This window comes from Trichomycterus rosablanca, chromosome 18, assembly GCF_030014385.1.
Source record: "Trichomycterus rosablanca isolate fTriRos1 chromosome 18, fTriRos1.hap1, whole genome shotgun sequence".
NCBI lineage: Eukaryota > Metazoa > Chordata > Actinopteri > Siluriformes > Trichomycteridae > Trichomycterus > Trichomycterus rosablanca.
This window is the reverse complement of record NC_086005.1, coordinates 28,117,555-28,142,904: the sequence shown is the minus strand read 5'-3', so window position 1 is coordinate 28,142,904 and position 25,350 is coordinate 28,117,555. Positions and strand designations below refer to the sequence as shown.

At 42.0% G+C, this 25,350-nt stretch overlaps 4 protein-coding genes across 6 annotated transcripts; 2 read left to right on the top strand and 2 right to left on the bottom strand.

The window, feature by feature from the left end:
• Positions 1–215: 215 nt before the first annotated feature.
• On the top strand, positions 216–7,089 carry smad9 (SMAD family member 9). Of its 3 annotated transcripts, none has more exons than XM_063013765.1 (7): positions 216–333; positions 2,619–3,177; positions 3,986–4,240; positions 5,202–5,312; positions 5,405–5,626; positions 6,363–6,619; positions 6,694–7,089. In XM_063013765.1, exons 2-7 carry the CDS (start codon positions 2,766–2,768, stop codon positions 6,835–6,837), a joined length of 1,401 nt encoding a protein of 466 aa, XP_062869835.1. In that variant the 5' UTR covers positions 216–333; positions 2,619–2,765; the 3' UTR covers positions 6,838–7,089. The 3 variants fall into 3 exon arrangements, with proteins under 3 accessions (XP_062869835.1, XP_062869836.1, XP_062869834.1); XM_063013766.1 differs by having other exon boundaries at positions 2,616–3,177; positions 5,205–5,312; XM_063013764.1 differs by having other exon boundaries at positions 2,616–3,177.
• Positions 7,090–7,375: 286 nt separating this feature from the next.
• rfxap (regulatory factor X-associated protein) lies at positions 7,376–10,556 on the bottom strand. Its single transcript, XM_063013768.1, has 3 exons — positions 10,002–10,556; positions 8,057–8,167; positions 7,376–7,941 (listed from the first exon to the last, which is right to left on the bottom strand). The coding sequence occupies exons 1-3, from the start codon at positions 10,353–10,355 to the stop codon at positions 7,846–7,848; spliced, it is 561 nt and encodes a 186-aa protein (XP_062869838.1). The 5' UTR covers positions 10,356–10,556; the 3' UTR covers positions 7,376–7,845.
• Positions 10,557–12,165: 1,609 nt separating this feature from the next.
• On the bottom strand, positions 12,166–16,816 carry LOC134332754 (serine-rich and transmembrane domain-containing protein 1). Its single transcript, XM_063014544.1, has 2 exons — positions 16,678–16,816; positions 12,166–12,791 (listed from the first exon to the last, which is right to left on the bottom strand). The coding sequence occupies exon 2, from the start codon at positions 12,764–12,766 to the stop codon at positions 12,467–12,469; it is 300 nt and encodes a 99-aa protein (XP_062870614.1). The 5' UTR covers positions 12,767–12,791; positions 16,678–16,816; the 3' UTR covers positions 12,166–12,466.
• A 4,882-nt stretch (positions 16,817–21,698) lies between these two features.
• ccna1 (cyclin A1) lies at positions 21,699–24,950 on the top strand. The gene is made up of 9 exons (XM_063014086.1): positions 21,699–21,820; positions 22,005–22,201; positions 22,699–22,900; positions 22,971–23,095; positions 23,178–23,401; positions 23,471–23,675; positions 24,188–24,301; positions 24,388–24,521; positions 24,594–24,950. Exons 2-9 carry the CDS (start codon positions 22,049–22,051, stop codon positions 24,643–24,645), a joined length of 1,209 nt encoding a protein of 402 aa, XP_062870156.1. The 5' UTR covers positions 21,699–21,820; positions 22,005–22,048; the 3' UTR covers positions 24,646–24,950.
• Positions 24,951–25,350: the final 400 nt, after the last annotated feature.

Sequence of the window (25,350 nt, the reverse complement as noted above, 5' to 3'; positions counted from 1 at the left end):
CGTAACATCATTTGAACTCTGAATCGGAGTCGAATCCCACAGCTCCGAACTCAGAAAGGCTCTGGTCTGCTCGGTGTGTCCGCCACGCTGGGAAAAGTTCCGGCGGCGCGGATGAATCAGGCACGCAGGCACTGCGGCTCCAGTCTGGCTGACGCCGGGGTGTGCAGCCGGAGCCGCGGCTCCATCCAAACACACGCGCTTACACTGCCAGACACACACACACACACAACACACACACACACACACACACACGCAAAGTTGTGCGCGCACACGCACCCGGAGCCTCCTGGAGCAAAACATACCGCGGTGTGTCCAGCAACTAATCACAAACAGGTAAGAAATTAAACACTTATAAACTGTTATTTTGCTTTATTGTATTTATTATTAAAGGAATGAAGTCTAATAACATGTAGTTAAATGATCTTTAATGGGCGGGGCTGAGATGACAAGTGCGCTCATAAACCACAATTCTGTATTTACACGTTTTTTATTCACTGTTAAAAGTATTTTATTGAATAAACATGGTGTTACTGTGATGAAGCTCTTAATGCGGATGTTAAAGCCGGACACAAGTGATATAAAGTCACACCGCAGTCGGAGAAATGTCAAGGACAGCAGATTCTCACAAAATACACACCTATTTTATTGTATTTTTGGACAGAAAACACAAAATACAAACAAACAAACAACACAAACAAAACCTGTGAGGTGAATATAAGTGGTCCTGATGTCAGACCTGCAGACGCCGCTTTAGCAGAAACCTTAGACTCGAGTCCCACTGCAACACTCCAGAGACCAATATTATATTGCTATTATTATAAAATTCACCACTTTATACACTTTAATATGTGTTTAATATAGCACTTGTACAGAAGGGTGTGAGGTTTGTGCCTGAATTCAGAATTTGTAGGCAGACAGACATTAATTAACCACTTAACCTGTTAACGAACTTCTTAATTTATAATGAAATAATATAATTAATATATTAGGGCATAATAGAGGGATTATACTACCATGTACAGTCAAATTAAGGTTGTTTTTTTGTACATATGGAAGAGGAACTTAAAGCTGCAGTATGTGACATTGGGATTTGGAGAGCTTTATGCTACACCTGTCCACTGTATATGAGAGAGAGGGTCAGTACACATTTCTAAAGTACACAGCCTTAGACTTTTTTATTTCAGGCTTTAAAAGCACGTCTTAAAAACACAACAGGATGTTTATATAAAACTATAAAACGTTTTAAATAAATAGCTGTGTACGGCAGCTTTACATCTTTTTAATGGCACGTCTGATGGTCAGGAGCTTGTACACGGACGTGTATCACAGAGGCCGTGATGAATCCCAAAAAGGCGACATCAAACAGCAAAACGTGACTGTTGTCGTCCACGGTGCAGTCGTTCATCTTCGTCTTGTTTTGCTTGCCGTGTGTCTGTCTTCCCTTTAATTCTGAATTTCTTTCATTTACATTTACTTAATCCTGCAGGTTTATGTGATTAGAGGTTATAGTATATCGTTCATCACTTTAGGGAGCTCGACTTCCAGTAAGAACTTGTAAACTGACACCTTTACAAACTGGAATCAGATAATATGTTTTGTGGTCCTACGTTTCAAACTGAGGGTGGGAAAAAAACATATGGTCATGATACTAGCAGGTTGTGTCATTTTTACACAGTTTCAGGTGCCCACGCTTTAAAGACAACTGTCTGTGTAGGGTTTCCCTCTGAGTACTTCATTTGTTTTTATTTATATGCCAGTGTCGTGTATGAAAAGGTGTGTGGTGATGTGTGGTAGACTGGCACCGTCGTCAAGGATGTATACCAAATTTGGACTTTCCATCCAACAATAGAAATGGACCCTTAGTGGACCACTATAGATGGGATATTATTTGGATGGTGAACCATTATCAGCACTGCACTGGCACTAACTGGGTAATGACATGCCAGTGTGTGTGCTGTACTGGTAGCACTTTAACCAAAAATATAAAGCCACTACTGGATTAAAGTGTATTTAAAAATCCCAACAACACTGCTGCACCTAATACACTAATACCAGTACAACATGCACTGTCACTGCCTGTATTAGTGCTATCGCAGTGCTCAATATGCTCCACCACCCATATTGCATCCAATCAGGATCCCTTTTGATTGATAAACTGGGAACACTGGGGTGACTACATGTACCTGACATGAAAGCAGTCAGTAATTGTCTACCCACACAGTGCGTCTAAATATTAGGTGTGTGTACAAGGTGGGTAAACCCAACAGAGTTAGCAAACAGTGGTGTAATAGTGAAAGGAAATCCAAAAAACTTCAGTACCCTGGTCAGGACCTTCCCAGAAACCCAAGATGTGGAGTTTCAGCGCTTTAACATGTTCAGGGTCACGATAGGTCTGATTTATTGGTCGAAATGCAAAAAACACCCCGGACAGGTCGCCAGTCCATCGCAGGACACACACAAACATACACACTGGGCATTTTCTGGAAGCTCCAATTGACTTGACTTGTCTTTGGACTTGTGTAGGAGGAAACCTATGAAAAAACAAGGAGAACACCAGAAAAAAAAATCTAACGACGTAACAAATCACATAAGATTAACGTTTAGTTTTCTTCCAGCAGATAAAGATCCTCCATACTCTGAGCTTCTTAAAGAAAACAACCCCATCAGGGGGTTCATCCTCACTTCAGCCGAATCCTGCCCGAGAGGAAACAGCGTCCCTGACCTACCCCAGTTCCTTTCGAGCGTTCTTCCTGCGCTTTGTCCCGATGCACTCCACGGCGTCCATCACGTCCCTCTTCTCCTTCACCAGCCCGGCGGTGAAGAGATTACTGGGCTGGAAGCAGGGCGACGAGGAGGAGAAGTGGGCGGAGAAGGCGGTGGACTCGCTGGTCAAAAAGCTGAAGAAGAAGAAAGGAGCCATGGAGGAGCTGGAGAGGGCGCTGAGCTGCCCCGGCCAGCCCAGCAAGTGCGTGACCATCCCGAGGTCGCTGGACGGACGGCTGCAGGTGTCTCACCGTAAAGGCCTGCCGCACGTCATCTACTGCCGCGTGTGGCGCTGGCCCGACCTGCAGTCGCACCACGAGCTCAAGGCGCTGGACTGCTGCGAGTTCCCGTTCGGCTCCAAGCAAAAAGATATCTGCGTGAATCCGTATCATTACCGCCGCGTGGAGACACCAGGTACCCGCGTTCTTACGGCTAATACGGTTTTATTTAACTGTTCAGTGCTGAGAAATCTAAACATAAGAGACGTAACTCCAACACCGCTGTACCCAGGAGTCCAAGAGTGTATTTACCTCAATGTTTAAGTAAAAAAGAGGGTTTCCCTTTCCCCTATTGATCACAGTGACTCCGTCTTGGGCAGATGTGAGCTCATGTGTACGTACTCTATATAGCCAAAAGTATTTGGACACCTCACCATGGGCTTGTTGGACATCCCATTTCAAAAACAAACAGTATAGAGAATAGAGTGACCCTTGTAGATTATTAGTTATTACTCTTTGAAGTATGTCTGTAGGAATTTGTGCCCATTGAATCAAGAGAGCATTGATGTTGGGCAGTGATGTTGGTCAAGGAAGCTTCGGTTGATGTTTAGGTTCATTCCAAAGCTGTTGATAAACCGAGCTTTTCTTTATCACTTTATAGACTGGAACAGGAAAGGGCCTTCCCTAAACTGCTGCTGCAATATTGGAGGCATATAGTTTTCTTTATATAATTGATTTATTAAACAGTTTTTATATTTATAGCATTTAGGAGACGCTTTTATACAGAGCGACTTACAGTACAGTGACAATATACAGTCTGAGCAATTGAGGGTTAAGGGCCTTGCTCAAGGGTCCAACAGTGGCAACCTGGCAGTGGTGGGGCTTGAACCAGCGACATTTCAATTACTAGTCCAGTACCTTAACCACTACCCTGTTGTTATTAGACTCGTCACTCCATGACCCATCTGTACTCTCCTCACCCTCTTTTCCCCTCTGTTTCTCAGTGTTGCCGCCGGTCCTGGTTCCTCGCCACAGCGAGTTCAACCCTCAGCACAGCCTGCTGGCCAAGTTCCGCAACGCCTCGCTGGTTAACGAACCGCTCATGCCACAGAACGCGACGTTTCCAGACTCGTTTCCTCCACTGCCCTGCGGCTCGTTCTCCTCTTCGCCGCCCAGCTCTGTCCAGTCCCCGACCGCGCACAGCTACCCCAACTCGCCCAGCAGCACGGCGGATCCCGCCAGCCCCTACCACATCACAGGTACGGTGTGCGTCTAACATTATTACCACCTTCTTGTTTCTACACTCACTGTCTATTTTATCAGCTCCACTTACCATATAGAAGCACTTTGTAGTTCTACAATTACTGACTGTAGTCCATCTGTTTCTCTACATGCTTTGTTACCCTCTTTCACCCTGTTCCTCAATGGTCATGACCACCACAGAGCAGGTATTATTTAGGTGGTGGATCATTCTCAGCACTGCAGTGACACTGACATGGTGGTGGTGTGTTAGTGTGTGTTGTGCTGGTATGAGTGGATCAGACACAGCAGCGCTGCTGGAGTTTTTAAACACCTCACTGTCACTGCTGGACTGATCATAGTCCACCAACCAAAAACATCCAGCCAACAGCGCCCCATGGGCAGCGTCCTGTGACCACTGATGAAGGTCTAGAAGATGACCGACTCAAACAGCAGCAATAGATGAGCGATCGTCTCTGACTTTACATCTACAAGGTGGACCGACTAGGTAGGAGTGTCTAATAGAGTGGACAGTGAGTGGTATTTAAAAACTCCAGCAGCGCTGCTGTGTCTGATCCACTCATACCAGCACAACACACACCAACACACCAGCACCATGTCAGTGTCACTGCAGTGCTGCGAATCATCCACCACCTAAATAATACCTGCTCTGTGGTGGTCCTGTGGGGGTCCTGACCATTGAAGAACAGGGTGAAAGCAGGTTAAAAAAGCATGTAGAGAAACAGATGGACTACAGTCAGTAATTGTAGAACTCCGAAGTGCTTCTATATGGTAAGTGAAAATTGACAGGGAGTGTAGAAACAAGGAGGTGGTCATAATGTAATGCCTAATTGGTGTATGAGTAACATAAACAACATAGACGACAGTGAGAATTTGGAATCAGATTTGATCATGTGATGCAAGATTATGTAATCAATCATAAATCAAGCTTCAGTTTTATTATTTCTGCTCATTGATCAGAAGAGAGCCCCCCTCCACCCTACAGCATGATGGAAACCACCCCTCCAGAGGACGTAAAACCAGGGGAATCCTCCAGCTGCACCAAACTCATCCTGTCCGCTCCTCACCGAGGTAGGACCACAGATCAGATCGAGCTTTATAAACACTTCACGTAGCTGCAGTATAACATCGGCGTGTGTGTTGCGTGTGCTGTGTGTGCTCAGACCTCAGGCCTGTGTGTTACGAGGAACCTGAACACTGGTGTTCCGTGGCGTACTACGAGCTGAACAACCGGGTCGGCGAGACCTTCCACGCCTCGTCTCGGAGCGTCCTGGTGGACGGCTTCACGGATCCGTCCAACAACAAGAACAGATTCTGTCTTGGTCTGCTGTCCAACGTCAACCGCAACTCCACCATCGAACACACCCGCCGGCACATAGGCAAAGGTGATTTTATTTTCCGTTTAATTAAAGTCGTTATTTATCCTGTAGACTGGATTTATCGCATTTATTGCTCATTGTTCATGGAAACTGAGACTTTAAGACATTTTTATCATTAGAACATCATACCTTACCTGACCCAAGACTTCTATCTCTATCCGGGCTTGGGACCGCCACTGAGAGCACACTGAGCAGTACGTCTCCCGAAGACTATACTGTTTCAGCCACTTTATCAGCCAATCATATCCATGCAGACCTCCGACCGGTTGCACCACTGAGATTCGAAACCTGTAGAGCAGCGGTCCCCAACCTTTCTTGCACCATATAAGATATAATTTCACGGACCGGCAGGGGCGGGGGGATTTAAAACAGATGAACGGAATGGAAAATTAGTGTGAATACTGATGCTGCTCCCACCTAGTGGTGATTGGGGACAATAACACCCGAAGTGTGTTGGAAATTGAATTGCTCTTGTAGCGATCTCTAATTATTTATTCTTTATTTATTTTTCTGTGCGGCACGGTAATAAATGACCCACGGACCTGCTCATCTATTGTTCGCGGCCCGGTGGTTGGGGAGCACTGCTGTAGAGGGTTAGCAGTAGTGGGCTAGTGTACTTTACCTGAGGACCTAAGTAAAAACAATAAAGGTGTTTATAGTTTTAAAAAATCTAAAAATAGGAAATGTCATTGGCATTTCAGACAGAGAAGTGAAATTCTAACGAAATGTGTATCACCCCTAGGCGTGCACCTGTACTACGTGGGAGGTGAGGTGTACGCCGAATGCCTGAGCGACAGCAGCATTTTCGTGCAGAGTCGAAACTGCAACTATCAGCACGGCTTCCACGCCACCACCGTCTGCAAGATCCCCAGTGGCTGCAGCCTCAAGATCTTCAACAACCAGCTGTTCGCCCAGCTGCTGTCGCAGTCGGTCAACCACGGATTTGAGGTGGTGTACGAGCTCACCAAGATGTGCACCATTAGGATGAGCTTCGTCAAGGTACGTGGACGGTTTTCATCATGGTCTTAATCGTGGTATTTCATCAACACTAATGGTTCCTTGGGTCTTTTCAGGGCTGGGGTGCAGAATACCACCGCCAAGACGTCACTAGCACTCCCTGCTGGATTGAGATCCACCTGCATGGACCCCTGCAATGGCTCGATAAGGTTCTGACCCAAATGGGCTCCCCACACAACCCTATTTCATCTGTGTCCTAAACCCCGTACATATAGCCCATAACTACAGGACAGCCTGAGGAACAGCACTAGATGTTTATGGTACAAGTAGGCTTTCACAAACAAAACACACCCTAAAGCACCTACATGCCGACTCCGGAGACGGCATCGGTAGTAGCTACGTTAGCTTGGTGTTTCGTTTTGTGTTAAAAACATAACTAAAGTGTGAACGCTATAACTTTCATGTCTTGATTTGTATCATATTTTGAAATGAAATACAGTATTTCCCTCTCAGCTGTGTGTCTTCTTACTTAAGACCTAAAGAAATACACAAACCAAAACTGACTTATGACCACGATGACCTTAAAATATCAGTTTCACACCCAGGGACTACGGCCGTGGTCAACTTTACTGGTCCCACTGATTACCTGATTATATTTATGGCGATAAAATGAAGCCTATAAAGGAAAAAAATCCCCCAAACCTACAGGAGAGGGTGTATGGTGAAGGATCCATAATGTTTTGGGGCTGCTTTGCTATAGTTCGAGTTGAATTAAAGCACACATCCGAAAAAAATGGACTGTTGTAAATGTTTTATTACCTGTACCAGTATGACCATTTAAAAACACATTTAAAAAACTAAAGCAGGAATGAAAACATAATACTGATGGATTACATTATTACATTAGAAAGAGATTCACACAATTGAGTTCCTGTAGCACATAAGATCATTAAATAGGCACCACTAGTATTCAAAAGCATGGTTTAATACAACCATACAGCTGATTTTTACATAATCGGTTTAAAATAATAAATATAAATGCATCGAGCAGAGTTCTTAAAAACACTACATTAAAAATGACAGTCGTTTATAGGCTGTGGTGAAGAAAATCTGCTACTAAAGATCATCACAACTCCTCCAGACCATGATGAGTCTTATGACGACTTATGAAGACGTTTCTTCTACCAAAACCAGATTCCACATCATTCACGTTTACCCATGAAGAGCCGAGGAAGCATCTGCAGATACGGACTCGTCTGTTTCTGTGCTCAGTAGCTTTGCTGGTTCTGGGACGGGGTTTGCACGCTGAGCAGGCGCTGCTGCTGCTGGAGGAAACTGATCACCTCTGGACTTCTCAGCAGAGACTAGAACACACAGCATTACGTTACTGTAGATTACTGTAAAAATGACGTCTGCTAAAGTGATCAGATATTTAATAATAATGTATTAGAAATAATCCTGTGATATACAGGGACTCACCAGCCTCTTTTGGTTTAACACTTGCTCTATAAGCGACGGTCTGGCCGGTCGCTCTCCAACAGTACCGAGCCGCTGCTTCGTCACTGAAACCGGTGTCTCCTCTGAGCTCTCCTGTAATCACATACAGAGCTCTCAGAACCTTGTGTGCCTTTATTTGTTAGTAAGGAAACACAATACTAAATAATAATACAATAGATATTTAGAGAGAGCCAAACGCCGTAAACAATATTTCTACTGATACCCAGGTGAGATTCTTTTAAAAACCCGACGTTAGTAATATAATATTCATTTCCTTTAGAAATAATAATAATAATACAGCATATCCCATAACTAATTAGAATGTACGTGGCATTGTATGGTTTCAATATTGTAGGTACATGGATTAATAAAGTGTTCTAAATAAAGTGAAATGTCAAGTACAGCTTTTGATAGGAATGGGTCATTTGACTGTAACTTGGGGGCAACTATCTGTCAGTAAGCTTCCAACTGCAGCCACTGTCCATCTTCCTCCTATTACACTTTTGATGGTGTCATTAGAGCACCTATTATTGGGCCCTAAATGTCAGAGCTTTTTACTGGTATATACAGTTAATTGCTAATTAAAGAATATAACACATGTGCAGCTGTGTTTGTATTTAATCCACATCAGTCAAGGCCCTTTACACGTGACCCGTTTGTCCACTATAGCAGTTCATTCATTTAACTGAGAGAAGTCCATAGGGTATTGGCATATATGGCATCTTGTGATGTCACAAAGATCTACCTAAAGCCTACATTGGGTCTTTGAGAATAGACACATATTTGATTTGCCCACCACAAAAGTGCAAAGGTCACTTTTTAACCCTAGATTCCCTTGAAGTAAACCATCAGTTCACCAGAAATGAACCCACATCATCAACCAAAATCAGAACATACCAAGATACTCATGGATTAATCATGGATTCAGCTAATTTCCCATAATCAAGAACACAAAATAATATCATAATCCGTATCAAGGGAGTCCCAAATATTATTTTTGGACACAGGGGGGTTGAAAACTGCTGCACTACAGTATTCATACACTACAGGGTGTCCCTAAAGTGTGGACACACAGGAAATATCACTAACTACGGTAGAATAGAATTAAATAGAATAGAATGCCTTTATTTGTCATATATACATAAACATGTGCAGTACAATGAAATTCTTTCTTTGCGTATCCCAGCATGTTTGGAAGTTGGGGTCGGGGAGCAGGGTCAGCCATCGTACGGCGCCCCTGGAGCAGAGAGGGATTCGAACTCTCAATCTTTTAGTTGATAGCCCAAAGCCCTGACTAGGCTACTACTGTCCCTAACTATAACTAATTATATATTGCTATATAACATTTACATTTTTACATTTACATTTTCGGCATTTAGCAGACGTTTATCCAAAGCGGGTTACAGTATACAATCTACGCAATTAAGGGTTAAGGGCCTTGCTCAAGGGCCCAACAGTGGCAACCTGGCAGTGGTGTGGTTTGAACCAGTGACCTTCTACTTACTAGTCCAGTACCTTAACCGCTGGGTTACAACTGCCCTTTAACTAACCATATGTTTACTAAAATGCACACACATACATATTGCATCACAAATAGTGGAAAACACATTAAAGATGTTATTGAATCATATTCTAATGAAATAAAATGTATTAAAGTTTATTAAAATATGCATTTCGCCTGTGTGACAAATAAACCTTGATTTGATTTAGAGACAAAGTGTATAAGTGATTACAGCACCCCCTGGTGGAGAACCGCGGCGCTACAATATGAATTCACTATACGTGATTACAGCGCCCCCTGGTGGCGCTACAGTATTAATTCACTATACGTGATTACAGCGCCCCCTGGTGGCGCTACAGTATTAATTCACTATACGTGATTGCAGCGCCCCCTGGCGGTTCCACTATTTAAACACACCGAACTCACGTCTAGTTTCCCGGACGCCATGGCCTGGTCGCTCTTCTTTTTCTTGTACTTGTCCTTGTACATTTTGTTGCGGTGCTTCTTGCACATCCACGGTTTCCTCTGCTTGGCCCCCTGAGTGCTGGTTTCACTGCAGCCGTCGTACACGCAGCGTTTGGGGGCGCTCTCGTCGCTGGTCTCGGCCGGGCTGGGTGCGCTCTCTCTCGGTTCGGAGGTCTCCAGCGCGTCGCTCTCGTCCTCCTCCTCCTCCATGTACTCGATGTCTCCGTCCGGCGGGGGGCTGCTCACACTGCCGCTTCTGTCCCCGCCGAGGAATGCGGGTGCTTCTGTAGCCGCTGTGCGCTCGCTGTCGCTCATTCTGAGCCGAAATAAAGACCGCAGGCGCGGTTCTGTTCTACTGACACACACAGCTACATCCAGCGCATTCTATATAACCCCAATATAACCAGGAGATGTTATATAACTGTTATATAACTGTTATAATCACATCAACACGTGTATAAACCACCGGTGATGTTTATTTGAGTCCTGGTGCGTTTAACCTGCCACAATATGTATTAAAGCTATTTCAGTTCTTTATTTTCAAAATAAAAGTCCTAACTCAGCCTAAATAAAAGTACTAAAGATATAATTTACTGTATTACTCAACGCAAATAACACAATTATTTGTTTTTAACACGTATACAATAAACCAAATCAACATTAATCTCAATTTGAATGAGAGGCGTCTGAATGAGAGGTAAGATTTAGTGCAAACAGCCCTGTTACTCATAGTACGAGCGGTTTGCAAAATAAAAGTCATAAATCGCTGAAAGAAAAATACCGATCGTTTTTCTCTCTCTCTATGAAACACGTTACGTGTGTAGTTTATCGTGATGTTATATAAAAATAATATATTGGCTTTGAACTAGACGTGTGTAACTGATGTCTTGGGCGTGGGAAACAGTTATATAGAAACAGGGTGTCCCTAAAGTCTGGACACAGACAGAATGCATATTTCCAATACATTTCAATACATTTTCAACAGCATTTTATTTCATCAGAATATTAATCAATTATAAACATCTTTAATGTGCTTTTCAATATTTGTGATGCAACATGTATGTGTGTGTATTTTATTAAACATATAGTTAGTTATAGTTAGTGATATTGCCTACGTGTCCAGACTTTAAGGACACCCAGTTTATTACATCACATTAATGAAAGCTGTTAATGGTAATTTATTTTTTTTAAATAACATATCATGTTATAAAATACCTAAAACAAGCAAACTAAGAACATTTATAAGAAATTAATATTAGAGTTTACAGAATGTCATTTTGGTCAATGAATGTATTATATAGTGTACATTGTTAACTGAAGTGCAATAACTTGTGCAAAAATACTTATTTAAACATGCTACACTTCTCCATATACTTTAATATGTATATTTGTATACAGTTTTTCTTTTTATACGTTTTTAGACCTTAATATTTATGGACTTAATTGTGTATGTTTCTTGTTTCTTGGAGTTGCACAGAAATGTTTGTTGTATTTTTAATACAGTGACAATAAAGGCATTCATTCATTCATCCATCCATCCATCCATCCATCCATTCATTCATAGGGTTGACTTATTTGGAGTTAGAAAGGATTGGGCCTGTGCAATAACCACTTGGTCTCTTGCTGACAAACAACTGATCTAACGACTCACATCTTTGTAAAATGAGCATTTAGTTTACACTTTAAAAACTCTTTATTTTCAGTTTGTGCTTCACTATGTTCATATTCCTCATAGTGATTTTGCAAAATGTTGCTTATTTGTACTGGGGTGAAAAAATGCTACTGAAGAGAACATGAAACGTGTGTAATGTGGTGTGTATCAGGTTTGGTAAATGTAAAAATGTGCAAAATCTGTAAAGTAGAAGCTGTTCAGTTATTCTGGACCGTGCACGTGCTCTCTGTGGACTCTGTTTCTATTTCTTGAGGATGCACATTTGTAACCTGGGCCACTTGAGGGCCCCAATGGCTTCAAGGTGCCACTGATGAGGGTAAAAGTGTGAAATGTTGCCTGAACAAAATCTGTTGCATTAGAAAATGGTTTGCAGAGCTCTAAACCTGAACTGAAACACCAGATTCTTGTAAATTCAGCTTTAATTTTATAAATGTTCAGTATGTTTGGTTAGCAGATATGTTTAGATTTCTGGATTTACTGTACATACAGTTATTATATTACAGTTTTATTACAGTTCATTATACAGTATGAGCAACAAAACGAGAGCCAACATGATTTAATGAATTAATTATAACCCGGATTAACTCAAACATTTCAGCAGCATCTTATGTTTTTTGCACAATTTTGGGAACACTGTCAGGGAAGCATTAATCTTTACATTTTTTTATATCTGTGTCTCTTAAATGTGTATGATTTTACTGATTTTACATAAACACTGTGTTCGTATTTATGTATCTTAAGATCTTAGCGTCTTTCAGCAGGAGAGCGAGGACACGGTTGATTTCTGGGAAGAGACGCTGCAGATCTCCATGTTTGTGAATGAGCTTCCCGCCTCGCTGACACATTCCGGATAGGACGAGCTGGACGAGATGATGTTCTTCAGTCTGTGCAGGGCGATGATGAGGAGGGTGAGGAGAAAGAGCAGCAGGCTGAGGAAGATCCAGAGGTAGACGTAGACGCTTTCGGTTCGACTCGGTGCTGAGGCTGCGGCGGCGGCTGTGGACAGGGTCGTCGGGTCGAACCTCAGATCCGGCTTCTCCGCTTGGCCGTCCATCCCAGGCGTCAGCACCAGAGGGGACCTGCAGGGGCAAGAGTCGGTGCTTCATGTATTAATAGTCAAGGATTTTGTTAAATGATGGTTTAAACCATTTAATTTTTCCTTTAAAACCAAGATCCCAAACACATGCACCGACTGGGCTAGAATACTCAAATACTAACACTAAACACTGAGAATATGCTAAACTGAAATTTTGGCTCTTGACATTGACAGACAGCCAATTCTATTAAGGATCAAGGTTGTTCCAAGCTTTTACATTCCAAATTTTTTTTAGGTTTCCCTTTTGTTTGCAGATTTTTAGCCACAGTGTTGTTTGGTTGGTTGGTACCTTGGTTAAGGATCCTGCATACTGGGTTCAGTCTTTCCATTCCCATAGGTATGAGGCTACACCTGCTGCTTCTGTTTAAATGCATTTTATTCGAATTTTTCCTTCTGGTTTAGTCATATCCGATTAACCGATTGTATTTCACCTCCTGACAAAGGAGGGCTGTGTTTTGGTGCAGTGCCATCGATCAGCCAGCAGAGGTCGTAACTGCAGCACCTTTGAGGAATCCCCTCCGGAAACAGAGCTGAGATTTAAACTCACAGCGCCCCGGTTATAATGTTTGGCTAATTTGTGTCTCTGTATTTAATTGAAGATTCATTTCGACTGCATGCTTAATAAATACAATTTTAATTGAGTTAAAATTCTAAACAGGCTTTTTAATTAAATACGTTTCTCATATGACTTTAAATGACTTTAAAAAACTTTAAATATTTTGCCCACACTTTCCAACACAGTTTATTGATTCTTCTTTTGTCCTGTAATGACCATCAGGAGGCCGTTAGCTCCGATCAGACCACTCTATAGACGATTTCATGCCTTAATGTTTGCTCTGATCACTGTTTTTCTGTCTGTTAATTCATACGTCGCTGTTATTGTTGGGCAGGATGCTTACGTGCTCCAGATTCCATTTGAAGAGGTTTATAATCATGCTTAATTAAGCTTTCTGTATCCTGGCAACGTGCATAATCATGTGGTTATTAGCCAATGAGTGATCTGTCGTGTCAGGCTGCCGGTGCATTAGGAGCCCCGGGTGACCGCACAGGGTCAGTCTTTCACCGCCTCACACAGAAAGAGAGAAGGTCGCTGTTTGTTTTAACGCCACCCATGTGCCGGTGACACGGCATGAATAATAGATGGAACAGCGTCAGCAGGAAATGTCACGGCTTTCTGGGTGAAGCAGGACAAACATCCAGTTTAAATAAAAACTTATTTATTTATTTTCCTTTTAAAGCCTAGAACTGAATCACATGCACACGCACCGGCCGGGATAGAATACATAAATACTAACATTAAAAAATGTAGATCTATCTGAACTAGACTGGACTAGATGGACTCCTGAGTGGTTGTATGTTGGCAGCATGAATATTTATCCTGCCTGCAGAGCCTGAGGGACACACAGGGACCTGGAGCAAGCAGGATTGTTTGGACTCTTTCCTTGCTCTGGTGTCCATTTCTGATGCTCGTGTCCCTACTGTAAAGCCTCAGAGTGGCTTTTTAGGTTAAGCAGAAAAAAAAAAAAACTGATTAAGTATAAGCATAAGATCATCATGGATTAAACCCTGGTATATGTAGAGTATTTTGTACTGTACTTAACACCACTTCAGCACAAGAATAACGCCACACTTGACTGATATTTATTCAGCTCATCATTCAACACTGCAGTACCATTTTGAAACTGGATATTAGACTTTGTTAGAGAGAAGCCTCAGTATTTGTAAATGTTTAGTACCATCTCTTTGTACACTGATGACTTACTTTAGACAGCGTAGATGAAAACAGCCTCACCAAAAAAAAACTAACCTCACCAGGGAGGAAACGGCATTCAGGAAGGTGTATAAAAATGTCATAAAGACTAAACGAGGGGCCGTGCTTAAGGGAGGGAAGGTCGGGTGCGGTGTCTGCCCGCTGCTGCTGTGACATGCGATCTCCAGGACTGGTCCGGCCTCCTGGAGCTTAGTACGGGTCTTCATATGTGTTACGGCTTTGTACGGAAACCAACACTGATAGGTGATCCGGCTCTTCTTGACCAGATCAGGGTTTTGCAAGAGGCAGCGGATTCCCAATCAGGAACTGGAAACAACGGCCGCTCAAGTGGCGTAGCGGTAAAAACACACGCTGGAACACCAGAATACATCGTATCAAGTCTCAGCTCTGCCTGCCGGCTGGGCTGAGCAGCCACATGAACAAGGATTGGCTGTTGTTCAGGGTTAGGGGTAAAAAGTTGGATCATAGGTCCTCATAACTGGTGCGACTGCGGCCCCTGCTGGGCTGAGGAATAATGCTGATGGGGGTGTGGCCCTCCATGCACAGTGCCTGTCAGTATAGGAACTCGACTCATGCGGGTGAAAAATGCAGTCTGTACTGACTGTACGTGCTGGAGGGGGCGTATCTCAGTTGAGAGGCGTCCTCAGTCAGCGGTGAAGGGTCGAATCAGTATAGAGGACGCAATCAGGGTAATCGGACACGACTAGATTAGGGGAGAAAATTGGGGGGAAAAAGTGGGGAAAATTTATATAAAAAAAAAAAAGGGTAAATCTATTGTTAAAGGACGCCTGTGCAGTAGTGGTCTTAATCTCCAAAAAAGAGAAGAACAGAGAAGAACAGGAGCGAGATTGGTACCTTGGTGTATTAAAACACTAATAAAACAAGCTGGAATATTTAAGATGGAAATGTTCTGCCTACTCAGGAGCTGGACGCTCCTTTTGGTCCATTTTCCCCAAAAACAGAACAAGATTCCTCTGAATTCTCTTTATCTTTTCACAATATTATGTACAGTGGATGGTGAAACCTTCATTATTTGCATATCTTGTGTTGACAAGATGGACAATACACAATAATGATGTTTATTATTTATAAATTAAACTGATGACTGGCTGCACCTAATTATTTTCCATCCTATAACGAGATCATTAAAGTGGCCTGAAATTCTCTAGAATTCACTAGGGTTAGAGTCGGGATGCCAGTCATTTTGTCTCATTTATTCTGGGTTCTTCCTCACACAATGCCCTCCTTTGTCACTAAAGTAATTGGTACCCCGGTTTCATCTCTGCTTGCAGGTTGTTTTTTTCAGTTTTGTAGCATGAAGCAGCCTCGGCTCGTCCCGGAGGAAATCAAAAACTCATTTCGGCTTATTTGGAGCGTCGTTGTGCCTCTCATTTAAAACCCCACACATTTTTCATCTGCAGAGGTTATGAGTGCCGTCTACTCTTACGTTTACTGCTTATAAACTCTACAGAACTGGAGCACGCACAGAAATAATTTCATTGTGCTGAGTATACATGAAATAATACTATTATTTTTTACTTCTGTGAAGAATATAGAAAGAGAAATGATGGCTCAAACATTCATTCATTCATTCATGGTCAGTTTTACCACTGCTTTATCCTGGTCAGGGTCTCAGTGGGTACGATTCACTGGGCAAAAGATAGGAAGACAGGTTGCCAGTCTATCACAGGGCACACACACACTCTTCAACAGCTCCAGTTGGCCTGCCTGCATGTCTTTGGACTTGCTGGAGGAAACCGGAGCACCTGGAGGAAATCCACGCAGACACAGGGAGAACATGCAAACTCCACACTAAGCCTCAAACTGATAATATAAACGACAGGGAGGAAACGAGACCTTTGCTGACCTTTGCAGCATAGGCTGTGTGAATGTGATGGTCAGTTTATGATTAAACACATTTGACCGCTATAGTTTGTTGTACTGTTGACCTGTGGAACAGTCCCAGTGTTCCTGATAAACTGTTTATGTTTATAATCATCCTACGGATCAAAGCTGTCATTATAATTGTACACATCTATAACAGGAACAATTTGAGACACTGAAATATTTCCATGTTTAAGAAGAGTTGACCACTGACCTTTCACTCAGCAGATGTGTTGTGTCCTTTACTGCATGCAAATCTCCATGATCTTGATGTCGCTGCTCCAGATGTGAACACACGTGTCCTGTCTTAATAAAGTGCAGTTATGTGTCAATCCAGACCGTGTTGGTGTAAGAGAGGACTGCACAGTTCCACTGATCCTCAGTCGTGAGCTGGATCCCGACCGTCCAGCTGCTGTTCTCTAAAATCCTCCCCTCCCACACTACATCATCACCACATCTCTCTCTTTCTCTTACTCTCTCTCTCTCTCTGTGTCTCTCTCGCTCTGTCTCTCTCTCATGCTTTCTCTTTCTCTCTTTCTCTTTCTCTCTTTCTCAGAATGCTTGCATGACTTATAATTTGCAAAACAAGCTTTAACTCTGTATATTGAACCCCTGCAGGAATGGAAATACATTTACCTTTTTGGCATTTAGCAGACACTTTTATCCAAATTGACTTACATAATACAGTCTAAGCAATTGAGGGATGGGGGCCTTGCTTAAGAGCCCAACAACATGGCAGTGGTGTGGATTGAACCAGCAACCTTCTGCTTACTAGTCCAGTACCTTAACCGCTAGGCCACAACTGTCCCAATGCAACTGTCTAAGCAACTGAGGGTTAAGGGCCTTGCTTAAGAGCCCAACAGTGGCGACCTGGCAGTGGTGGGGTTTGAACCAGCAGCATTCTGCTTACTAGTCCAGTACCTTAACCACTAGGCTAACTCGGATAAAAGGGGTGTTTGTGTGGTGCAAAAGTATTAATTACAACCGAAAGTAAAAAATGCAGTGCATGATCAAGATACAATAGCATAAAACTTGTCAGTGCCTGTCAGCGCTCTCTCAGTGTAGGTCCCAAGCCCGGATGGAAATAGGAGGGTTGCGTCAGGAAGAGTGTACGGCGTAAATCTGTCCCGCGCCTGGTGTCGGATGTGTCAGATTCTCTGTGGCAACGCCAAAAAAAATAATCAGAACAATCTTAACTGTATTGAAATGACACTTTAATTATATTAGAAGATCAGAGATTCACCTCCTGTTTGCAAAAGACTGAATTTAAATGTTTTATGAATTTGGGTGCTTTTGTTGAACTCACTTTGCATCATTATAGTAGAAACTCTTCATTCCAGGAGTGATGCAGCACTCACAGTACCTCCTGCCATGACTGGAATTAGTTTTAAGCCACTAAGCGTGAAATGTGGCGGAGGGGCATGATAATGAGAAATCATTTTTACCTGCATTTATTTTTACCATCCCAGCAGCTCTTTTATGAAAATCATTTTACCAAGTCTCTTTCTAGGAGAGGAATAATGAACACTGACCTTATAGGTAGAGACCTTATCGGGTCAGTGGTGGCCTAGTGGGTGGAGCTTTGGGCTATCAACTGAAAGGCTGAGAGTTCAAATCCCAGCTCTGCCATGCAGCCACTGTTGGGCCCTTGAGAAGGCCCTTAACCCTCTGTGCTCCAGGGGTGCCGTACAATGGCTGGACCCTGCGCTCTGACCCAAGCTTTTAAAACATGCTGGGATACGTAAAGAAAGAATTCCATTGTACTGTATATATACATTTGTATATGTATATGACAAATAAAGGCGTTTTATTTTAAAAGAAAAATCTATAATAATTCATTGTAGTTAATTGGTTGATTATGTAACTGAGGTAAAAATTACTTTTTTATACATGGTCAGCAGTGGATAACTTTATTACTATTATAAATAAATAATATCTGTATTTTGTTGATGTCTTTCATTAAAAGGGTTGAAACACTTAAGCGTGACAATTTAATATAAAATAGAAACATTTGTAAGAGGGAAGGTGTGAAGTATTTTTTTAATTGCACTGAATATAAAAGCTGTGATTACATTGTTTACTAATCAAGAGCTAAATTAACACTTTATTCTGATAATATGAATAAATTAGTGCAATATATTCATTGCCGTAAAATGCTTTACTTTTACTCAGTGCACCACAGATGCTGCTGCTGCTGCTGCTGCTGCTGCTGCTGACTGCTGCACAGATCAGGATTAATCTCCAACAAAAGCTCAGTGTTCCTGTCTGTGCCTCCTAGCACAAGTAATCTATTTCTTTTATTTTACAAAGCCCTGGATTGGCTGTCAGTAATAAACTAAGCTTTTGTGCAGGCGATTTGGTATTTTCAAGACAGCACTTACGTCCCACAGTATTAAATCTGTCTGCAGCCTCGCACACACAGTGGTAGTATATCTGCTACGGCAAGGACACTTCCCTGAGATTTCTGTTATTTCTGGTGTCAGTGGACGTCCCCTGTGGGAAATAGAAGCAGGCTGCGTGTTTGGAGCGTCCTCATCATGTCTCATATGGCTGAATCGATAACAAATGTAAATGCTGAAGGTCATTGATGAGCGTCTGATCTTCGTCAGCAGACCTTCGTCAGGAATCCCTCACAGGGCAGAACTGCCAGGACAAAATATTCCCCTGGTTTAATTCTTCAATATTTATTCTTCAGGTACCCAGTGAACATATTCCTGTGTTTAAACTGACAGACCTATGGGAAATTTAAAGACGACTATATTAGAAAACTGAATTGTGCTTCAATTTATCTTCACTGACAGGGACAGAAGCGTGGTGTTCACTGAGGCTTCACCACAGAAAATGGCGCCACGTCAATCAGGATTATGTTAGAAAAAGCATGGGGTGTGAAGCTGTGCCTGACACGGTGGAGTGCGTTGGCTTAAAAAACAAGGATCTTCACTTCCTTTCTTTATCTCTTAATCTTTTCCCTCTTGATGCCCTGTTTGGCGTGTATTCCTGGCTCAAACCCAGTGTTTCCAGGTAGCACTGGACCCACGATAACCCTAATCAGGATAAGTAATGATTATAAACAAAGTACAGTAGGTGGAAAACCCATCTCATGGCGTGTGAACACTTAAGTGCAGATGGAGAGAGCAGCGGAGCGTGTACTGTACACTCGGGAAAGGAAACTCGAGCTGACGTTGCAGAACTGACACTGACAGTCTGGGCTAAATAAAGATGAAATATTTGAGACTTTATCTCAGCTGCCTCCTGCTGTTCCCCCCCAATAAATCAAGATAATGAAAAGGCAAAAACTCTGCCTAATCTCCTCAAGGTGTTTTATTAAGTTCACTGAAAACGTTTATTTATTTATTAATCAAACAGATTTATCCTGGGCAGGATGGCAGTCCACTCAAGAGCAACACAATTAATTTTTTACTATCTTACGGCCGGCCCTGCTGCTTTGGACTGAAATGTTGTTGCGGGCTCGTGGGGGGAACTCAATAACATAAATGACGTCTAAGCAAGTGTGTCCTCCCTGTACCTATAGCTATAGACTGCTTTCAGCAATTTATTATAACAAGAAAGACAGAAAGTGGAGCTTGGCGTGTGGAACTCGTACTTGAAGGGTCGTGGAGCTGTGAGGCATCAATACAACCTGCATCTACTAAAAACAATAAATACACCAGATAAAAACAGCATTTAATACAATTAAACAACATAAACTTATTCAGCTTTATTAAGGTACAGTGCTGGGTTTATAAAAGCTAATCTTGACAATCCTAGCAGCTGCTTATACCAACATTTCTTTTCTCATTACATGGTGCAGTTTCCAATTTGCACTCCAATTATTCATAGAAACCCAGTTAAATTAAACTGGATTCATTTTTCCAATCCATGCAGGGGCCAGTCTGATACTTACTGACTGGCTGGTGGGAGTCGTGTGTTTAATGGTCTTCAGGGTTTATTAGATGATGTTACTATAATTAAGCATATTTCAATAAGGCTACTTGAAACACTGGGTAAAAAGACTGGGATCAGTGGTGCTGACATGTATGTATGGTCTAAAGTATTTGGCATATCCCAGAACAGCTATGTAACGTAAACATGCATTGTACTTGGTAAATGTTTTGAAAAGGTTTTAAACAATTACAATATATATTATATAGTTTCTTGTACCTGCAATAATCTCTCCAATATCTCCATACACAATATTTGGCCCAATGTACAACCTCATTTGATATGCCCCACATTTTGTGGGGTGGTCCTAATGTTTTGACTTATCAGTGTTTTTAAAGGCAAAAATAATTTTTCTAACCCTTATTGTCACCATGGGTGTCCAAATTTTTGCATATGGTGGTATAATACACCAGTTCTTTTACTACTACTAATAATTATAATCATAATGCAACTAACTACTATTTCTACTACTACTACTAATAATAATAATAGTGCAACTAACTACTACGTCTACTACTACTACTACTACTAATAATAATAATAATAATAATTTTGTTCTTCTTTTCCTCTGCCTTTGTCCCGTTCGGTTATGGGGTCGGCTCTCGGCGGATTACGATCCGCGCATCGATTTGGCACAATTTTTACGCCGGATGCCCTTCCTGACACGACCCTCCCTATTTCTATCCGGGCTTGGGACCGGCACTACAATGCACTGGTTTTGTGCATCCAGCAGCTAGGTATCTATAGGACAAGTCAGTGTTTCCAATTAGCCTGGTGGCATGTTTTTGGACTGTAGGAGGAAACCGAAGCACCCGGAGGAAACCCACGCGGACACGGGGAGAACATGCAAACTCCGCACAGAAAGGACCCGGACCGCCCCACCTGGGGATCGAAACCTTCTTGCTGTGAGGCGACCGTGCTTAAGCCACCCGTGCCGCCCACTACTACTACTACTAATAATAATAATAATTAAAAAATAATAATAACAATAATAATAATAATAAGTAATAATAATATTAAAACTACTAATAATAATACTACTAATACTAATAATAATAACAACAACAACAATAATAATAATAATAATAATAAGTCAATTATATAATAATCAGTCATTATGGTTTATATGTTTTATACATATATTAAACTAAATCATATTCTGCTCTGTGTAAGAGCGTCCTGCATTTCCATAGTTACGTTGCCACGTGACGCACCTGTTAGTTTCCGGTGTTACGAACGCTAATTAGTAACACTGGTCATTAGTCAGTCGGTAATTAACACCTTAATTAGCTGCGCGCTCTGATTGGTTGTTCTGTATGAAGTCAGATATATATAAAGTGATTTGGAGGGAGACGGTTGTATAAGCGGTGTGTTTTTAATCTTCTGGATTTCTGCAGATTGTCCTATTATAAAAGGTTTGTTTGTTTATTTGTTTGGTCTTTTGGAACTGAAGCGTATTAATGATGTCGGATAGACTTGCTTAGTTCTAATATTTATATTAAACATGTTTTATTGTTTAGGTTATTTGGTTTAATAGTTTAATAAAAAAAGGTTTGTGCACTGCATTGTGAAATGAAACTGTGTGTCTCTTATTTATAGGTTTACCTCGATCATACCAGGTTTGGTGTTTATTAATTTGCAAAATGAGCTCCAGTGGCGTGGTTCCATTTGTCAGCCGCAGTCAGGAGAACACCTCTGCTCAGGGAAGAGTGGATGTTCCTCGTGTAAAGGCTGGACAAAGGGTTGTGTTGGGTGTTTTAACTGAAAACGATCACCACAAAAGGGTTATTAACCAGGTAAGTTCTGGAGGTGGTCTTTAGTCTTCATTGTAGGTGTGTATAAGAACTGGGGGATTTAATATTGTTGGCACACCCATTTCATCACAATACAGACTCTAGTTGTTCCCTTGTGCTGTAGAAGTATTCATGTGGTGTTTCAGTGAACTTCATGACCCTTGCTGCCATCAGTGACTTTAAATCTTTAAGAATTTGGGCTTGTTTGCATATGTAGCACGGTGTAATACTGCATGTCTATATACTTTTTAGACACTTTGCTCTGTCCTTTAGTAAATCTAATCTGGTTATAAATTGTAGTGCTCTAATATTTGTGTATCCAAGTGGACCCCCCAATCAACCATGTGAGGCAATGCATGCTTTTACATATATGATTTAAACTACTATACATTAGTAAGAACACATTGTTCTGAAGACATGCTTTGGCTTGATTACTTCTTAAAATGGTAGAAATCAAGATGGTGCTTTTAACTGGCTCTTTCCCCCTCTTTTAAATAAAGGGTGCTTTAACTAAACATGGCTCAGCACTGCAGAATGTGTCTGCCCATGGACTTGATGCACCCTCTTGCCAGCCCACTTCCAACTTCAGTATCCGGGTGGCAGAACCGGTGGTACAAGCAGCTAAACCTACTGCAGAGCAGTTGGCAGCTTTTCATCCTTCAGAGCTTCACGTGCTAAGTGCTGTTAATGACTTCAGCTCTGGTGAGTCGTGTTGGATTGGCTTTGAAATGTTTCTGGTTTCAACCGTAATGTTCTATCTTGTGCTGGGCAGGATCGGCTTTAGATGCTTCGATGCAGTCTGTATCGGAGGAGGATGAGGAGCCAGTTTACTCTGAGGATATCTTGTCTGTCGCTGAGTATGCGGATGACATCCATCAACACCTGCGAGAAAGTGAGGTTGGTGTCTCGTTCTTAAGCCTAGATGTCCTTTCTCGGAACTTCTATTTCTTGTGACCTATCCCTCTTCCTCCCTTTGCAGTTGAGGTACAGGTCAAAACCTGGATACATGAACAAGCAGCCAGACATTACAAACTGCATGAGGGTCATCCTGATTGACTGGCTGGTTGAGGTTTCAGAAGAGTACAAGCTATGCACTGAGACCATCTACCTGGCTGTAAACTACCTGGATCGCTTCCTCTCCTGCATGTCTGTGCTTAGGGGGAAACTGCAGCTTGTTGGAACAGCTGCACTTTTTCTGGCTGCGTAAGTGGGGCTATTAAGTGGGATTACCTCTTTATATAAAAGGTTGAAGCCTAATGTGTTGTCTTTTAGGAAATATGAAGAAATTTATCCTCCTGAAGTGGATGAGTTTGTCTACATCACAGATGACACCTACACCAAAAAGCAGCTGCTGCGTATGGAGCACCTCATCCTCAAGGTTCTGTCTTTTGACTTGACGGCACCTACAAGCAACCAGTTTTTGGGGCACTATGTCTTGGAAGAGCATATCTGTGCCAAAACAGCAAATCTCGCCCTGGTGAGTGTATGGCTTAATTCTGGTCCTCAAATACTTGTATGCCCACTTGTGTTAAGCTTTTTAATTGGTGTAGCTGGTTTGTTTACTTCTTGAAGTACAATTGGCACAGTTGCCTCATACTGTGTACTTCAGTGTAATTTACTGGGAATATACTTGATTAAAGCTAAAATGTGCAGCATTCAGCTGTAGTATATTGATAGAATTGCTAAGTATAAATATCATGCAGTCAAATGTTCCATAAAGTCATATTTAGAGTCTACAGTATACATTAAGCATCAAATTGGCTTTAATCGATGTGCAATGTATCTCGAAAGATCCCCATCTTCTCAATTATGCAGGTTGCCATGGAGTTATTAGATGCCTTAGCAAATGTACTTTAAATACCTGACCTGGAAGACATTTGAGCATCTCTGGAATGCTTCTTGTTTTACATGGCATAGCATGGTTAACTGGTGTTGTGTACAGCTGCTTTTGGTTGGAGCTTGGTCCAAATAAGCATCCTGGTGTTCTAGTATCTTTCAGAGCTCAGCCTTCTTGAGGTGGACCCCTTTCTGCAGTACCTTCCATCCATGATTGCTGCTGCAGCTTATTGTTTGGCCAACTACACTCTCAACAGGGCATTCTGGGTAAGATTGTAATGTCATTTACTAGCAGCATGTTTAATCAGCCAATCTTGCTGTTTTTGGACTAACATTATGCCTCCCTCTGGCAGTCTGATTCTCTGTATGCCCTGACTGGGTACACACTGGCAGAAATTGCTCCATGTCTGGTTCAGCTCCATAAGCTCCACTTGACTGCAGCAAGTCGCCCTCAACAGGCCATCTGTGAGAAGTACAGAAGCACAAAGTAAGAACCTTAATCTGTTACCTGTTAAATGGGCATGTGAGTACCAGTAACTAATGACTGTGTATTCTTCAGGTATGGCAGTGTGTCCCTGACTAAGCCAGTGGAGACTCTACCACTGCACTGATATCCAATGGTGCCCTATGAAGGACAATGAAGGAACAGCGCTTATTATTTTTTTTGTCATTGTAAATATTACATGGTGTCCACTTTTTTAAACCTATTGCTTTTAACTTAATGTGATTTTTATCATAACCTTTTATGAAGCTAGGAATGCCAATAAAATGAGGTGACTTGTTTCTTATAGTCTGGAGTAACCAGCCTTGAGGCTGTTGTACTCAAGTCCCATGGAATTGTATGTCTGTATCCAGGTTTTTTCTCAATCATGGATTTTTCTATCTGGACTGTCAATAAATGAAACGAGTTGCTGCATCGGCTTTGTCTTAGTTTTATTTGAATGAATTAAATGGGTAATGGCTTGACTGAATTTACAATGTGAATTATTTTACTGGCAGTAAGTCTTAAGACCAATGACTGTCCATATAGGGACAGTGGTAGCCTAGTGGGTAGGGCTTTGGGCCTTGGTGGGTTCAAATCTAGGCTCAGCTCTGCAGCCACTGTTGGGTCCTTGAGCAAGGCCCTTATCCCTGTCTGCTTCAGTATGATGGCTGACCCTGTGCTCTGACCCCAGCTTCCAAACAAGCTGGGATATGCGAAGAAAGAATTTCATTGTACTGAACACCTGTATATGACAGGATCTTATCAAATGGCCCATAACCATGGATTTATCTTTGGTAAAATGTCAGCATCGATTGCAATTTTTGTTAATATA

Excerpts from the sequence above, each read along its gene's own strand:
- rfxap (XM_063013768.1), bottom strand. The coding sequence starts at position 10,355 with ATGAGCGACAGCGAGCGCACAGCGGCTACAGAAGCACCCGCATTCCTC. Across the intron at positions 8,168-10,001 it reads TGGCGTCCGGGAAACTAGAC|GAGAGCTCAGAGGAGACACC; the intron begins GTGAGTTCGGTG and ends ATGTGATTACAG. Across the intron at positions 7,942-8,056 it reads TGTTAAACCAAAAGAGGCTG|TCTCTGCTGAGAAGTCCAGA; the intron begins GTGAGTCCCTGT and ends TGTGTGTTCTAG.
- ccna1 (XM_063014086.1), top strand. The coding sequence starts at position 22,049 with ATGAGCTCCAGTGGCGTGGTTCCATTTGTCAGCCGCAGTCAGGAGAAC. Across the intron at positions 23,402-23,470 it reads GCTGCACTTTTTCTGGCTGC|GAAATATGAAGAAATTTATC; the intron begins GTAAGTGGGGCT and ends GTTGTCTTTTAG. Across the intron at positions 24,522-24,593 it reads GAGAAGTACAGAAGCACAAA|GTATGGCAGTGTGTCCCTGA; the intron begins GTAAGAACCTTA and ends TGTATTCTTCAG.
- LOC134332754 (XM_063014544.1), bottom strand. The coding sequence starts at position 12,766 with ATGGACGGCCAAGCGGAGAAGCCGGATCTGAGGTTCGACCCGACGACC.
- smad9 (XM_063013765.1), top strand. The coding sequence starts at position 2,766 with ATGCACTCCACGGCGTCCATCACGTCCCTCTTCTCCTTCACCAGCCCG. Across the intron at positions 3,178-3,985 it reads CCGCCGCGTGGAGACACCAG|TGTTGCCGCCGGTCCTGGTT; the intron begins GTACCCGCGTTC and ends TCTGTTTCTCAG. Across the intron at positions 6,620-6,693 it reads TTAGGATGAGCTTCGTCAAG|GGCTGGGGTGCAGAATACCA; the intron begins GTACGTGGACGG and ends GGGTCTTTTCAG.